Here is a 15,198-nt window from a genome sequence, read left to right on the forward strand (position 1 = left end):
AGGCTTAATAACTTCCCAAGGTCAAACAGCAAATGAGCCAGGATTCCAACCCCAACATTCCAACTCCACAGCCAGGGCTGTGAACTGCTTTGCTGTGACTCGTTCCGCGCCATCTTATCAAGGTAAAAATAATGGCTCCTGACCTTGAAGAGATCAGTTTAGTGGAAGAAAAAGAACTGTGAAGAGCTGTTCCAGTGCCATGCCATAGCAATCAAGGCAGGAACAGTGTGTCCTAGAATCACAGAAGTGGCAGCGATTAACTCTGTGTGGTGGACATCTGGGAAGGCTTCACTGAGGAGGTGATGTTTTGCTGGATTTTGAGGAAGGCATTTCCCTCCTCACCTCCCACCCCCTATTAAAGAAAAAAAAAGAGGAAGAAGACATTCCAAGCAGAGAGAATAGCATGTGTGAAAAGGCCATCTGGGCAGGAGATAAGTCAGGAGAGGGACTTGGGTCAGGTCAGAGCGAGCCTTGTAGGCCGTGGTAAGATCTGGACTTTCCCTTGTAGTCAAAGGTGAGCCACTGAAGGGCCTTAAAGTAGCCACGATGCACTCTGCTCTGTGCTTTATGGATGAAGACTACTACAGTGCAGACAATGAGTTGGAGGGGGAGGGGCGGGGGGAAGGGAGACCAGGTGGGAAGTGGTTTTATAGCCCAGACTGGAGAGGATGACAGGCTCCTTTAAGGATATCTTGGTGAGCCTGGGGAGGGAAAGCAGTGTCTCTGCATATCAGGGTTGGGGAAACAGAAGACAGTGGGTATCTCAGAGGGGTGGTGTGGGTATCTGAGGGGGAAGGTGATGACCTTAGTTCTGAATGTGTTATGTATGAAAAGCCTGTGGGGCATCCAGGGAGAGAAGTCTGGTAGGAAGATGGAAATGATAATCTCAACTTTTCTCCTGCAGGATTTGAAATTAATTGTGAACTCAAGAGCCGTTTGCTAAACCCTTATATGCTAGGCCCTGGGAGTAGAAAATTGGAGAAAAGGATGTGCCTCACCCCAGGAGTTTGCCATCTGGTAAAGAGAGGCAGAGAGCAAGGAGCTAAGTGCTCTTACTTGGGAGAGCATCAGCAGCAGCGGAATGTGAAGGAGAGGCATCTATCATCAGACCCACAGGCTCAGGGAAGCCTCCCCAGAAAGACCCTTGAGCCAACTGTAGAAAGATGCATGCCTAGGCTGATTAAGGAGGCAGTGGGTAGCAATGGTGGGGGTAGAGGACATAGCAGGGAGGTCCAATATGCAAAAGCAAGGAAACTTGAGACAGGTGGATCTGGGAACCATGAGAGATTTGTTTTAAAGGGGCAGATGAGGGAGTTGCTAGAGAACAGACCAGAGAGGCCGTCAGCAGCCTACTCAGGAAGCACTGTGCCTGCAGATCCAAAGCCTGAAGTGCTCTGGGGAAGGCACAGACATAGTGAGTCTAAAGATACTGGAGACCCTTGCTAGCTGTGTGATCTTCAGGAAGTCACTTAAACTCTCTGAGAACCAATATGGTATGGGACTGTTTTGAGCCTGACTCCTGGGAGATGTCTAGGTCAGCAAAGAGCTGTTCTTTATCTCTAATGTGCACCTACCGCCTTCAGGCCACATCACAGGCTCCAAGACCACCCTGTGTGTGCCAGGGGCAGCTAGGGGAATGGGAAAACCTTGAGAATGGTCTCACTGAATCACCGAGCCTGCCGGCACCCACCCCAGTCACTGGCTGTCCATCATCCCCGCTCACAGCTCTATCGCTTATGGATTACACTCACCTCTTCCTACTGGCCCCCACATTGATTCAGAAAGTGCACATTTGTGTCCTGCCTAAACTTATTTGGAATCCCCATCTACCATTAAATGAGGCTGCTTGCGGTTGATAGTATAGTTACTGCTTCTGGTTTCCTTCCAGGATGCACTCCATAAATGCATGTGAGAAGGAAAAAGATGCAAGGAAAGTAAGGAAGACAATGTTAATTTCCTCCCTACCTGCTCACCTCCCTGGGTACCCATCTTTTCTCTTCCTTCATCAATCATATCCCTCCACCCATCTCTCACAGACCGGACCCCCCCCTAACCCCCCCCAGTAAAACTGGGTTCAGATCTCATCTCTGCCATTCTCTTGAGCCAGCTGTCCTGGGCAAGCTCCTGCCCCTAGGAGCTTCCGTTCCTCATCTGTATTATAGGGTAATCATACCTACCTCATTCATCAGGACTACATGAGATCAGGGCCTGCCCCTGTATTTCTTCCCATCTTCCTTCCCAGGCCCGTAAACTCAGAATCCCTCCCAGCGTCACCCACAGAACCACCTCTTTGATCTGGTCTTAGAGTGTGATCCCATGGGGTTTTCTACTCAACATACCCAACATCTGATCACTTTACTCAGACTAACAACCAGAGAGAACTAAAAGTCAATAATAGGTTCTGATCTGTATATAAACAGATAATTCAACATAGAGAAGAATTTTTTAATAGTGGTGATCAGAAAATGAGATGAGGATTAGTAGGATGAGAGAGGGGGACAAGTAGGTGAAGGGCAGAGGAAGAGCAGATTTGATCCTTGCAAACCTCCCCCCAAATGCTGTCACGCCCAGCTCAACCCTCTTATTCCCTCAGCCTCTGGAATAGAGCAGCCTCACGGACAGAGGGGTTTCCTATAGCTCACCACAGAGACTTCTATGAAATTATAAAAGAATACTAATGCAAATTGAAAATGAGCCAAAGTGAAAATGCCACAGTAGTCACCACCTAACTGATAATGCATGGCTACTTGACCAGGAGGAAGTACCCCTTGCACTGTCACAAGCAGTATTGGGAATGGCTGGTGCCAGGTCGGGTGGACAAAGGACACAGGCTCTGAAATGACAGCAGAGCTGAGTCCAATCAACACAACAGAACAGCCCCACACAAGCTGGGGCTGTCATCAGCTAAAGGAAGTCACCAGCCATGGTGGCCAGCATTAGAAGCAGGCAAACACAGGTCATTCACCTGTGCCTCTGCCTATGACGCGAAAGCTCAGCCATCTGTCCTGTGGAATTTCCCGAGGCCATCTCCTCCACGAGGCTCTCACAGCACTTCCCTTCCCCTCTTCCCCTGACCACAAAGCCCTTGGAGACAGCATCTCGTATTTGGGTTTTATTTTTATTTTACAAGAATATAACATACTGAAACAGGAAAACAGGGATTGAGTACATCATTCATATCTAGGAAACCAGCTCCAGTTGTCAACAATAAATAAATATTTAAACCGTGAGGAGGTCCTGACAGGCGCTAAAAAGATTCCCAGCACATTCGGAGGTAGAGTCTGGTGGAGGGAGGGAGACGTCAGGCTGCCAGCTCCTGTGGAGATTCTCCAGCAGAGGCAAACTGAAGTTACAATAATAAATAACAATAGCAACAACGCAACAGCAACAAGAACAACACGCTATGACAATCGTCACAAAACCAACAATATGTTATACTTAAATAATTTTCTCCTGGAGGAGCTCCTAGTGCAGAGAGAACGGTGTTGATTTTCCTGGGGCAAAGGGGGCTGCCTGGTTAATTCACCTCCCCAGCCTGGGCTCGTGCAGAAGTCCCACTACGGAATGTTTGTTCGGTGATGCCCTGAGGCGACAAGCAGGTTCTGATTTTTCCCCCACTCCAGCTCTTCTAAGCAGCCTCTCTCCCCAGCTTCTATGGTCTGTCCAAGGGTCATCGTGGCCCCTGCCCCATTTCTCCTAACACTCCAATAAGTGCACCTCCCATCTACAGGAAAGAAACACGAGGCTCCTCTTCCATCCTAGGGTGTCTCTTTCTCCCTGTTCTCAAACCTACAAAAAATATTGGCTTGATTTAAACAGGGCTTTGGGGAACTGCCAAGAGATTCGTCTCTTATGATCCTTATCTCCCTTCTTCCACACTGCCCGGCGTAAGAGCTGGACTAGCCCTTCACCGAGAGCCTCACACCTTTCTCGCCCCGGGCCCCACATGCAAGGGCAGCACAGAGCTCAGAGAGGGCACATCCCAGCAAGGGTCAGGGGCCACCTGCAAGAGGTCACCAGGAGCACCAAGATTAATTTCACAGGAGCAAGAAGGCCTCTTTCAGGGCTACTGACTTGGAAGGGGGTTCAAAGGCCAGTTTTTGAGGTATAAAAATCTCATTTTGGGCAAGCATCACATTGGTACCCCGGCATTGACAAGACAGTGGGGCTGGACATGGGGGTGTTGAGAAGTGCAGGTTGAGGGCCCCTGGGGCAGCCCAGAGGCAGGTGAGGAGGATGGAATGAGAAGGCTCCACATCCACAGCTCCCTTCTGTGCCCAGGACAGTCTGGGAATTAGGAAAACAGGATGCGATCAGTCAACTGTTCCACAGGCAAAAACAGATGATCTGGTTGTCTTCCCTTTTCTCATTTTCCAGTTTCCCTTTATGCACATGTTTCCCTAACTACCCTGGAATATATCCTGCCCCGTTGAGAATGACGAGGGCCAAAGATAGAACTTACACCACCATTCTTTTCCCCGGAGAGCCCCACACGACCCTCATCTTCAGCCCTTATCCACAGGTCCTAGAAGTGGGGGAGCCCTCTCATGCATGGCGTCCAGTCCCACAGTATCTGGAGGAAAGGGTTTTGCTTTGAAGACAGGCTGCCAGAATGGCCGTATCCTTCACTGTCCACTCATGCTCGCTTTCCAGAACCTGTCCCCCACACAGGGGCGGCCGCCTCAGGGATGGGTGACTCCACCTCCTCCCGGCTGGCTTCCTCACTGCCATGAGGCTCAGGTGTGTAAAGGTTCAGCCGGGCTGCAGTTGGACGGAGAGGCAGAGGTGGCTAGGTTTGGGCAGCCAGGTCCCGGTAAGCAGGTGACTTCAGGAAGCGTGGATAGGAGTCCTTCTCCATCAGGGTGCGTGTCTTCCCCTGAGCCACGTCAAAGCACGTGGCCGTGGCAGCCTGCAGATTCGTCCTGGTCAGCTCCCTGGTCTCGTGGTCTATGTTCACCTATAGGAAGGAAGGCAAGCACATGGGTGAGGGGGGCTGGGGAGGAGGGTGGGAAAGGCGGGGGGTCCAACAGGCCAAGGGAGGACTGACTGGCAGGTGGGGCTGGGGGAGGCACACTGGATTCTGAACCAGGAACCTGGGCTCTCCTGAATCAACCATTAATTGGCTTTTCCAAGCTGGACCTGTCCCCATATTGATCCAGAGTCTGCCCTCCAATCTCTCAAAATTATCGAGGATATATTAAGAGTACATCCAAACCCAACCCCTTGTCACCCCTTCCTCTGTAACAAGCCTGGTTCAGGTCACCATCGCCTCTCCTATATTAGCACCAGAGCCTGCGACCGGGTCTCTCTCTGCTACCCTCACCCCGTGGTCTGTTCTCCACCCAGCAGCCAGAGTGAGCTTTTCAAAACCGAAGTCACTTTGCTAGCAGCTCTGTTGTCTTCCCATGTCACTCAGAGGGAAAGCCAGAGGGCGTGCTGGGCCCACATCTGACCATGTGCCGCCTGTCTGACCTCATCCCCTACTCTCTCCCTCACTCTCCCTGCTCCACAGGCCCACTTGCTGACCCGTGACTACGACAGGCACTCTCTGGCCTTGGCACTTGCCATTTCCTGTCTTAGAATGTTCTGCCTTAATTCTATCACGTCTGTTCACGTCACAGCCCATCCCTAACTTCCCTTTATAAATCGGAAAGGCCTCCCCTCCCACCCCATGCTCCGGCACTCCCTCTCTCTCAGGTCCTGCTTTGTTTTGATCAGAGGACATAGTGTCACCTGGCACACATTGTTCATTTATTGGTTATAGTCATCCTCTCCCAAGAGGGTGGAGACTTTATTTCAGTCACTGCTACAACCCAATGACTATAACAGTGCCTCGCACGTAATGGGTGTTCAATAAATCTTTATGGAATAACGTGGAATAAATAAAAGTGCTCGGAAAATAAAATACAAAATAGGACACAAAAGCAAGGCATTACCATTCTCTCTCCACAAGGTGGCCCCATGTTCTTTATCGAGTGCGGACACCATGCAGGAAAGGCCGGAAGGGAAGGCTCACTGACCACAGACCTGCCAGCCTGAGGCAGGTCAGCCAGGTGACTGAGCCAGGTTACACAAGGTCCCTAGGGTGACCTGTCTCCCCAGGTGTGCAAGAGTTTTGAGCCTCTAAAAAGGGTTTAGTCTACAAAAGTGGGTATGGACAGAAGCCAAAACACCTGCCAACCCCTCTGACCCCATTAGTGAGTCTGAGGGTAACAGCACCCAGAAGTGGCATGGAACCTGATTTTCCTAGTCTCCAGCTACAGACACCCACTCACCCCTGTGCCAAATAAGGCCACTCTACTTCTAAACTCAACCCTCCACCCGCTGGCCCCCATCATCCCCAGTGCTCAGTGGGGAAGGAGCAGGCAGGGTCTGGAGGGTCCACGGAACATGTCAGGGCTCTGACCTCTTTAGGGGCTTCGCTGCAGATGAACTCCTCAAAGATCCGGTGAGCCTGGGAGGCCAGCTTGGTAGCCGAGTGGATCTTCTTGTACTCCTCACAGGCCAGCCAGAACTCCAGGTTCTCCTCACTGAACTCTGTCTTCAGGAAAGCGTGGAAGGCAGCCACTCCATCTGGGGTTGGGATGAGAGAGGAAGAGACAGGTCAGACCGTGGGACAGCCAGGAATAAAAGAAGAAAGACAGCTATTGTAGTTAATGGCTCTATTTTTAGGGTGCAATTTTCTTGATCAAGGACCTGCCTTTGTATTCTGAATAGAGGCTGGCACACCAGGGGATCATTATTATTATTCCTACTATGATTATTTTGCCCACGCTTTCAGCATCCCTCAGGGCTGGCTCCCAAGCACATGAGTCCACATGTGCCTTCTACAGACAGACATAATGGGGCAGACTCACGTTTACTGCTCAGCAGCAAGTCAAATGACTCTTTCCACCCCAGCACATCTTCTGAGAAGTTTCTGCTAAAAAAAAAAGGCAAGATTTTAATTTCAAACAAACAAATGCATAGCACAAATCCTATCAGAACTCCAATGGGAGTTGCATAATTCACACAAAGCTTTGCTTGATGATTATTAGAGCTGACTCCTCAAATTCTTGGTTGGGGCTGGGGGAAACAGCAGTGTTTTCTAGAAGACTACTCGGTAACCAGAAACCAAAGCCAGGGACCTTTAGGCCCTCAGTAAATATCTCTAAGACTGTCTCTTTGCTGTCCAAAGCTGTTTCTATTCCCGTGACTCTCACAGCTTTGTTTTGCACACATCTTCAAGGAAATCAGGGCCTCGTGAATAGGGATTATGTCAACCATAACCCCAGAGCTTAGCACAGCACCTGGCACAGTCAGTGCTCAAATTGAAGGGGCTTCTAGGCAAGGTGCATGCTAATGGAAGTGGGGACATTGATTTAAAAAGCTCAGGAGGTCTTGGAACCTGTCCTAGCCTTGGTTGTATGTACAACGACAGCTCCAGGTGGGAGAGTCTGGTAACTAGACATCCAGACCCCGTGTACACTGCTGTTGTGGACCTGGAACCCTGGAGCCACCCACCCATGAGCCAAGCAGCCATAGCAGACCAGCAAGAAGCCCTACTAAAATCTCCAGGGGTGGGGCACCAAGGTCCACCCTAGCGTGTCCTCACTTCTCCTTGTATTTTCTCATGACTCCTTTCCTAAATCTGGCTCCCTCCCTCTAGGGGCCCTCAGCTGGTCAGCAGGACTTACCTCTCTTTGCTGTGTTTACTGCCCCATTCAAACTTGCCAACACTCCCAGTATCGGAGCCCAGCTCTGATTTGTGAAGAAAGATCCCCAGCCGGGTCTTGAACTCTTTGGCTCTGGAAGACAAAGCACGAGCGTGTAGGGCTTGTCTATTTGCTCAGCCAGGGCAGAGAGGTTTATGGTGTCTCAGGCTGGTGCCACCCAAATTCCAGCCTCAAGGGGTCCTGGGAACCCTTGGCTGTTCCCAGGGCCTAAACTTTGCTTCTTTCATTAGTGTCATGAACCCAGCAACAAGGAAAGGAATTTTTGAGCTGCGCCTCGGTAGGTCTTATGCTTTCTGGGTTTCCAGCAGTGCATACATGGGCTTTTTCCTACCTAAGTCACACCAATCTAACTTTGAGCCTGTTAATTAGCAGAAGGCAGTTCAGCACTCTCTAGGCTTCTCACGAATATTTCGGAAACTATGTGGAAAGTGACTCCTGCCTTCCTTTTTACGTTTTCCCTCCCAGCCACCAGCTGCAGTAAGGACTGGAGGCAGTTGAGTAGCTCCGTGGGAAGTGGGTACATCCCTCACCCGTGGACCCAAAAACACCTCCCCGTTTCCCAGGGCCAGAGGAGGCCATGTCCCTAGATCTGGGCTGTAGAATGAAAATCAAGTGCTTAAGAAACTAAGGAAGACTCAGTTCTGCCTGGTGATGCCAACATGGTCTTCTTGCAGCCAAGTCTTCAGCAGGTCACCTGAGAAGGACTGCCATTTGTCAGAGGATGGGGAATGACAGTAAGCAGTGGTCCCTCTGCTTCCCTTTGCCTTTCCTTCTCCCTTGTCTTGGCCCATGACTTCTCTAAGACTCTAAGGGAACCATCTGAGATCGTGGATCCAAGCTGACCTCTGCCTCTCCACTCAAGCCACTAGCGTCCCATTCTTCCGCCCACCCAGGCCCCCAAGCCTGCCGCTCCACTCCCTAACGGTTGGTGGGACTTGAACAACTTCCTCGGGGCAGCAGGACAAGCTCCTCTTACCTCTCCAGGCAGGTGGTGGGGAAGGCGGCCAGGGTCCGGCACATGGCTGAGGGTGCAGGGCAGCACGTCGTGGGGAGGATGGTGGCGGGCTTCAGTGGGCACCAAAAGCGCAAGGAGGCAGAGGAGCGGTACCCAGCAGCGGAGGACGTGTTTATGAGCGGCACTCGCAGAGTTGGCGCTACCGCGGCTTTTATTCCCTCGGAGAGGAACGGCGGGCGCCGCCGACCAATCGGAGAGTGGGGCTGAGCGCGTCGAGGGCGGAGGCGGGGCCCGGGAGCCCGACTGGGCAGGGCGCCAGGCCCGGGGCTGCGCTTCCGCTGCCCGCGCGCAGCCTTCACACCTGGGTGCACACCGGGCTGCCCCCTCCTCCTCCGCGCAGACGCGGGCGTGGGGACGGAGAAGCGACAGAGAAGTCACACAGAGATGAGATGCGCACACTCAGTTTAGTAGGAAAAAACCCTCCGGCCTCCAGTAAAAGCAGGAAACCAACTCAGCGGTAACAGGAGGATTTGCGTAGGGGGTGGCGTGTCTGAGAGGCACATCAGGTGTCGACCACAGCCTGATCCTGAGCCTGTTCGGTCCTGAAGGACAGAAGCACAGGGTGCAAGCCGGGCAACACAGCATCGTGACTATACTGATAGCTACCATTTACTGTGCTCCTACCAGGATGGCCATGGGATTAAGTAAGCCCTTTATTATCATCTCATCATTACTTCCATTTTATAGATTAAAAAACTGAGTCAGAAAGTTAGAGACTTGCCCAGATCAGGAGACGCATGGCGGGGGGAGCTTTATCGAGCATCTGCTATGTACCAGACACGTTTGCTAAGACTCAGGTTAAACGACTTACTCAAAGTTGCCCAGTAAGTAAGTGTCGCACCAGAATTCAAATGTGAATTTACCATGCTTTTTCCACTCCCCCCGCAAAATTAGAACCCTGCCACCTCTGTAACTAATGAGTGATCCTGGGTTTAAGCAGTTGCTAGTTCAGTGTCCTCCTCTCATCTCTGAGATAAAGGTAATACATACCCTGCCCCTCTCCTCATCTTCCCATAAAGGCGTTACAGCCTCCCCCATTGCCCCTCAGTTCCCTTTGAGATTGCTACTAAGGGGCTGCATGTGAGGTTAAGAGTGTAGGGTCTAGGGCTCGATTTCTGGGTTTCAAATCATGGCTCCAGCATTTACTGATGGGAGACCTTGGGCAAGCTTCTTCACCTTTCCACGCCTCAGTTTCCACACCTCTAAGATGAGAACATGATGCACTTATTTCATAAGGTTGTTGTGAGGTCTAAATAAGCTAATTCTTAATTCGAGTTCCCCCGGGAAATGGGAAACTCTGTTCCTCTGAGGCAGAGACTTGCTAGGGAGAGTTCTTGGAAGAGAGAGAGAGTGAGGGAAGCAGGGTTGGGCAGAGGGAGGAGCTGAATGCCTTGCTGTTGCAACAGAGATGGAAGCTGTTCCCAGGGGATGCTCTGGAGTGGCACAGCCCTTCGGAGCTGTCCCCCACTGAGGCAAAGGGGCAGGCTTTTCATCGGATGCAGTTGCCCCAAGAAGACAGCCTAATCTTAGGCAACGTCTGTCAAGAGTAGCTCCTGGAGCGAGTGCACTGGGAGCCTACAGCAGACAACATGCTGGAAGATGGGGGATGAGAGCCTCCATCCAAAACAGGGATCTGGGCTTTGTGCCACAGCACATGCACATAAGGCACTTAGACTAGCACTCAACATGTTATCGGCAGCCACTAAATGTTAGCTCTAGGATTTACTTAATACAGGGATTGCTAGACAATAAGGAAAAGTGGTGAGTTTTTTTTCGTCTCTTGGAATTTAAGTTTTTATTTCATGAGGGGCATCTAAGAGTTGCTCTTCCTCAGCAAGGCCTAGACGTAAAGGGTTAGAAAGGAGAGAAACAAGAGGAGAAGAGGTTCCCCACCTGAGAGAACTCAGTGAGAAGGCTCAGAAAAGCTGGTCAGGGAAGAAAAGAGAAAAGCCACAGAAGGGAAGAGAAGAAGAAAGCCTGTGAGACAGTCGTTGAGGCATTGCTAGAGCAAGAGAGGTCCAAATGGGAATAATGTGTGGGGTCTTTGCCAAAGCAGATTCCATTGTTAAGCCAGGGCCTGCAGAAGATGACCCAGTTGGTCAAAACATAATGTGCTCTGAAGAGCCAGAGTCCACCCTTTGCCAATCTCCCAGTTGCTTAGTGGGTTGGTCAGTGGAGCACAGGGGCAGGTCCAGCAGCAGCTCACACGCCGGCAGCGCCATCTCAGACACCAGCATCCCACCCTCACCCCCGTCTCGCTGACCTAGGCTCTTGTTCTTCCTCTCTCACGAGTCCAGGGTTGGATTGGTGGGGACAGGAGATGGGCAAGGGTTGGGAGGGGGACGATGGTGTGCAACCAGGCAAAGGAAGGATGCCCTTTTGAACGTCTGTGTTTCTCACCCCAGTCCTTCATCCACAGGATACCGCAGCCCACCCAGCCCCATCAGCAGGACGTTCTGCTGGAGGAGTCTGTCAGCTGAGGTGAGGGTTGTCGTTCTACATTTATTATGCAGCTGCCAGGTGGGGATGTGGGTGGTGTCTGGGACAGCTTTTCTTCAAGAGACAAAAATGAGTTTACGGATGGACTGAACCACCAGTCTCGCCACGTTGGAATCGGCCCAGACATGGCCACATGACAACGATAATAGTGATCACGCAGAGAACCTCTTCAAACCTTCCTGTCCCTTCTGCAACCCTGTGAATAGGCCAGAGGAGCTTTTTAATTCACATTTCGCAGACAACAAAACAGCAGTGCCTAAGGCGCCCTTAATTAAGTGCTCTGGAACTGGAAACAGCTGAAACCGGGGCCCCATCTCCAGATCCCTGAGCTTGCGCTTTCTCCCATTCAACAAAGAAAGCAAAGAGACAAAGGGATTGATGCGCGGGGCGCACGCGGACCGGCAAATCCAATCCGTGAGCACAGAGCTCCCTGCTCAGGATGAAGAGCCCTCTCTGAGTTCTCACTGCCTCCCGGTTGCCATGGTTACCTCTTCGGTTTCCAGGCAGAAACTTTCTGAAGTTCACAATTTATCCCAAATTCTCTTCCCAGCAGGTAGGTCGGTTCATAACTGCAATTTCGGTAATGACTCAACAGTTGCCGTAAATCGGCAAGTTGAGCTCACCTGTGAATTGCCTTGGCTTTGACAGACCCTGATCTCGGGTTTTTTTGCCCAGTGCTCTCTTTAATGGAGGGTGTGGGGACACAGCTCTGCTGCCTGGGTCATCTGGGGTCAGCAATCCAGGCAAAGCTGGAGTCAGGATTTAACATCCCACAACATCCCAGCCACCCTGCGTTCCATCTCCTTCAGTCCCTCCGACCCCCAGCACCGCCCTTTCCACCGAGGTAGAATTCTAGACGGGATCTTTGCTGAAAACACTTTCTCAGCTTCTGATTGGGCACAGACAATCCCCACAGTGGTCTGGGCGTTCCAAATTCAATCATCAATCGACCAACAAATATTTATTAAGAATTTACTGTGTCCCCAAGTCGGTGGGGGAAATAACGGCTTTTGTGGCTCTTCCCTGACTCTAATAACCTTATTTTTCCTCCTGGCTGAGGAAACAGAACTAGCATAGGGAGAGGTGAAAGGAAATTATTGCCTGGTGTCGCAACAGATGTCCAGGGAAGGGAGAGGTCAGAGAGGGTCGGCAGTGTTAAAGGGGGCGTGAGAGGAGGCTGGTGACAGGGACAATGGCTGGAACGTGTGGGACGTGGAAGAGGGATTGTGCTTCAAGTGGGAGAAACAGGAAAAGCCAGTTGTAGTTTGGGGGTCCAGCAAAGGCACAGAAAGATTTAGGAATGCCTTACCGCCTGGCAGAGGCGCTTAGGCCTATGGGATGCACAATTGGATGCCACTTTTAGGTTTAGAAGCATACAAACAGCAGGGACAGTACATATCCCATGGGGGCTGGATGAGGAGGGAGAGATCACCCCTGAAGTTGTGAAATAATCCCTGGGGCCCATTTCCTTCCTGGGTCCGGACAAAAACTATAGGTACCCTCCCTCCCCGGGCAGAAGAGTTGAGCAAGTTCAGCCTGGATGTAGGAAACCCTGTTCTTCCCTGATTATCCTTCAGGGCACTGGGTACAGTGCACTGTGATGGCTGTGCTATTCCTCTGGTTTCTTCTCCTCTTTCCTCCCTCCCTCCCCTCTGGTCAGAGTTCTGAGGAGATGGGAGTGTGGGAGGCCTGCTTCTCGCTATCCAACTGGGAATGGACGCCTAGCCTCCAAGGCTGCCATCTCGGCCACTTGGGGAGGAGGCTGAAACTCTTCAGTGGTACCCATGGCCAGCAGGATCATGTCGAGACTCCTCTGTATGGCATACAAGGCTCTAACCACCTGATCTCACATCCTTCACCTCACACCCTAAGACCCAGCCAAACTCAGCAGTCAGCAGGTTAGCACAGGCGCCAGGCTGCCTGCACCTACAAACCCCTGTGCATGAGGTTCTCTCAGCCTGAAGGCCCTCCCCTCCCTGTACTACTCATTTTGAGAGAGATATTGTTCAATAAACTAATTTTATTTGTAAATATTGAGATACAATTTACATACAATAAAATCCACAGATCTTGTGTGTGTGTGGGTGAGGAAGATTGCCCTGAGCTAACACCCACCTTCCTCTGTTTTGTATGTGGGATGCTGCCACAGCATGACTTGATGAGCAGGGCATAGGTGTACGCCCGGGATGCAAACCGGCGAATCCCGGGCTGCCAAAGCAGAGCACACGAACTTAACCACTGCGCCACCTGGCTGGCCCCTAAAATGCACAGATCTTATGTGTACAGTTCAATGAGTTTTGACAAATGTATGCACCCATGTAGCCAATACCCATCTAGCTGCAGAATACTGCCATCATTCCAGAAACCTCCTTCACGTTCCTTCTAGCCAATCACCCATGCCACCTCCATCAGAGGCAACCACTAGTCTGACTCCTAGAACCATAGGGCTAGTGTTGACTCTTGACTTGTTTACTTATTTTTGATGCCTAGCTCAAGTGCTTTCTCATTTCTGTGCCTTGTTCTTCCCTCTGTTGCCCTGTGCTCATAGAATTGGTGATTTCTAATCTGTTTCCTCCATGAGCTCCTGGAGGGCAAAGACCATTGCCTTGGTCATTTCTTTATCTTCAGTGCCTAGCACCATGCCCGGCTCAGTGTATTTCTATACGTGATGGCTGGCTGGATGGCTTCTGTTTCAACACAAATCATAAAAGCTAACATTTATTGAACACTTACAATGTGCCGGGCTCTGTTCTGTGTGCTTTCCCCGGAATTCTCTTTCAGTTCTCACAATCACCCCATAAGATACGTACTCTCTTGTCCTCAGTTTACATTTGAGTAAACCGTGGCAGAGATTGGTTAAGTAACTTGCCTGGGGCACACAGCTCATCAGTGGTGGAGCTAGGTTTTGATCTCAGATGGTCCAACTCTAGAGCCTGTGTTCCTAAGCAAACACCGTGTGTGTGGTTTACTCTGTGGTCTTTTCTAGGACTCAGAATTTGCTCCCTATGAAAAGAATGAAGCACAAGCTTGGGAAATAATGGCAGGATGCCACAACCCATCCTCTGTCTCCTGTAATTCTTCTTTCTTGAATCCTTTCTTCTTTGCTCACCCCATTCCTCTCTCGCCATTCACATTTTCCACTTTCTGTGTTTTCCCTTAGCTGTGTGTCGTCACTGGCTCTGGACTTTTCTGCTTCTTCAGTCCCTTGTGAATACAGTTCCCAAGTGTGGCGGGGAGAGTCCCTTTCTCTGTTAAAGTCCCTCAGTTAACATCTGGCCTTTTATTTATCTTGGCAGGAAAACTCAGAGTTGAGCTGCTTTGTCCTGCCACCCTTTCCAGCTGTGCTTCCCCATCCCTCTGCTCGTGGAGGACCCTGATTCCCACCTGCAGGGAACCCAGGGGCAGCATCCAAGGGAGGCAGGTCTCCAGCTCCCAAAGTCTTTCGGGTGTGCTGGGCCCTGGGGGACCTTTGCTCCTCCTCCGCCTCCTGGGAGCCTGACAGCGGGTAGATGGCGCCTGTGGTGTTGATGCTTTCTTGGTTGTTGCATGCTGGCTGTAGCCCTTTGCAGGCCCTACGCTTGGTGATTTGTGGTCTGCACGTGCACAGGAGCTTGCCTGCCTGGCTGCAATGGTCTGCTTTACCCCATACCCTAACTGTCGGCCTGCCTCAGACTCTTGAATTCTCCCTGACTGCCAGTGCCCAGGTCACCCCACAGTGTGCCTGTCCTGGGCCTCTCCCCACACTTGCCACATGCTGCCCCAGCTCCCATCTGCAAATGCTCCTGCCCTTGAATTGATGCCTCCCCCGAAGTACCAATGAAATCAATGGCAATAAATGCACCCCATCTCACTCTAGTACTGCCAATCCCCAAATAGGAGAATCACCTCAGAACCCTGGGTTTCTAAATGTCTTCCTCTTTCTCACCCTCCCTCCCCGTCCCCTTCTTCACCTTTGTCACATATGTCATT

At 51.2% G+C, this 15,198-nt stretch overlaps 1 protein-coding gene across 2 annotated transcripts; it reads right to left on the reverse strand.

Moving 5' to 3' along the window:
* Positions 1–3,099: 3,099 nt before the first annotated feature.
* RGS16 (regulator of G protein signaling 16) lies at positions 3,100–12,889 on the reverse strand. Of its 2 annotated transcripts, none has more exons than XM_008521605.2 (5): positions 8,692–12,889; positions 7,677–7,787; positions 6,858–6,922; positions 6,407–6,573; positions 3,100–4,957 (listed from the first exon to the last, which is right to left on the reverse strand). In XM_008521605.2, the coding sequence occupies exons 1-5, from the start codon at positions 8,733–8,735 to the stop codon at positions 4,790–4,792; spliced, it is 555 nt and encodes a 184-aa protein (XP_008519827.2). In that variant the 5' UTR covers positions 8,736–12,889; the 3' UTR covers positions 3,100–4,789. The 2 variants fall into 2 exon arrangements, with proteins under 2 accessions (XP_008519827.2, XP_008519836.2); XM_008521614.2 differs by having other exon boundaries at positions 6,858–6,919; positions 8,692–8,863.
* Positions 12,890–15,198: the final 2,309 nt, after the last annotated feature.

The sequence above is a fragment of the Equus przewalskii genome, chromosome 23 (genome assembly GCF_037783145.1).
Source record: "Equus przewalskii isolate Varuska chromosome 23, EquPr2, whole genome shotgun sequence".
Lineage (NCBI taxonomy): Eukaryota > Metazoa > Chordata > Mammalia > Perissodactyla > Equidae > Equus > Equus przewalskii.

What these genes read in the sequence shown, in the direction of transcription:
- RGS16 (XM_008521605.2), bottom strand. Translation starts at nt 8,735, where the DNA reads ATGTGCCGGACCCTGGCCGCCTTCCCCACCACCTGCCTGGAGAG. An exon ending in CCCACCACCTGCCTGGAGAG is followed by an intron (nt 7,788 to 8,691) that starts GTAAGAGGAGCT and finishes TTTGTCTTCCAG; the next exon opens with AGCCAAAGAGTTCAAGACCC. An exon ending in GCAGCGAAGCCCCTAAAGAG is followed by an intron (nt 4,958 to 6,406) that starts GTCAGAGCCCTG and finishes TCCTTCCTATAG; the next exon opens with GTGAACATAGACCACGAGAC.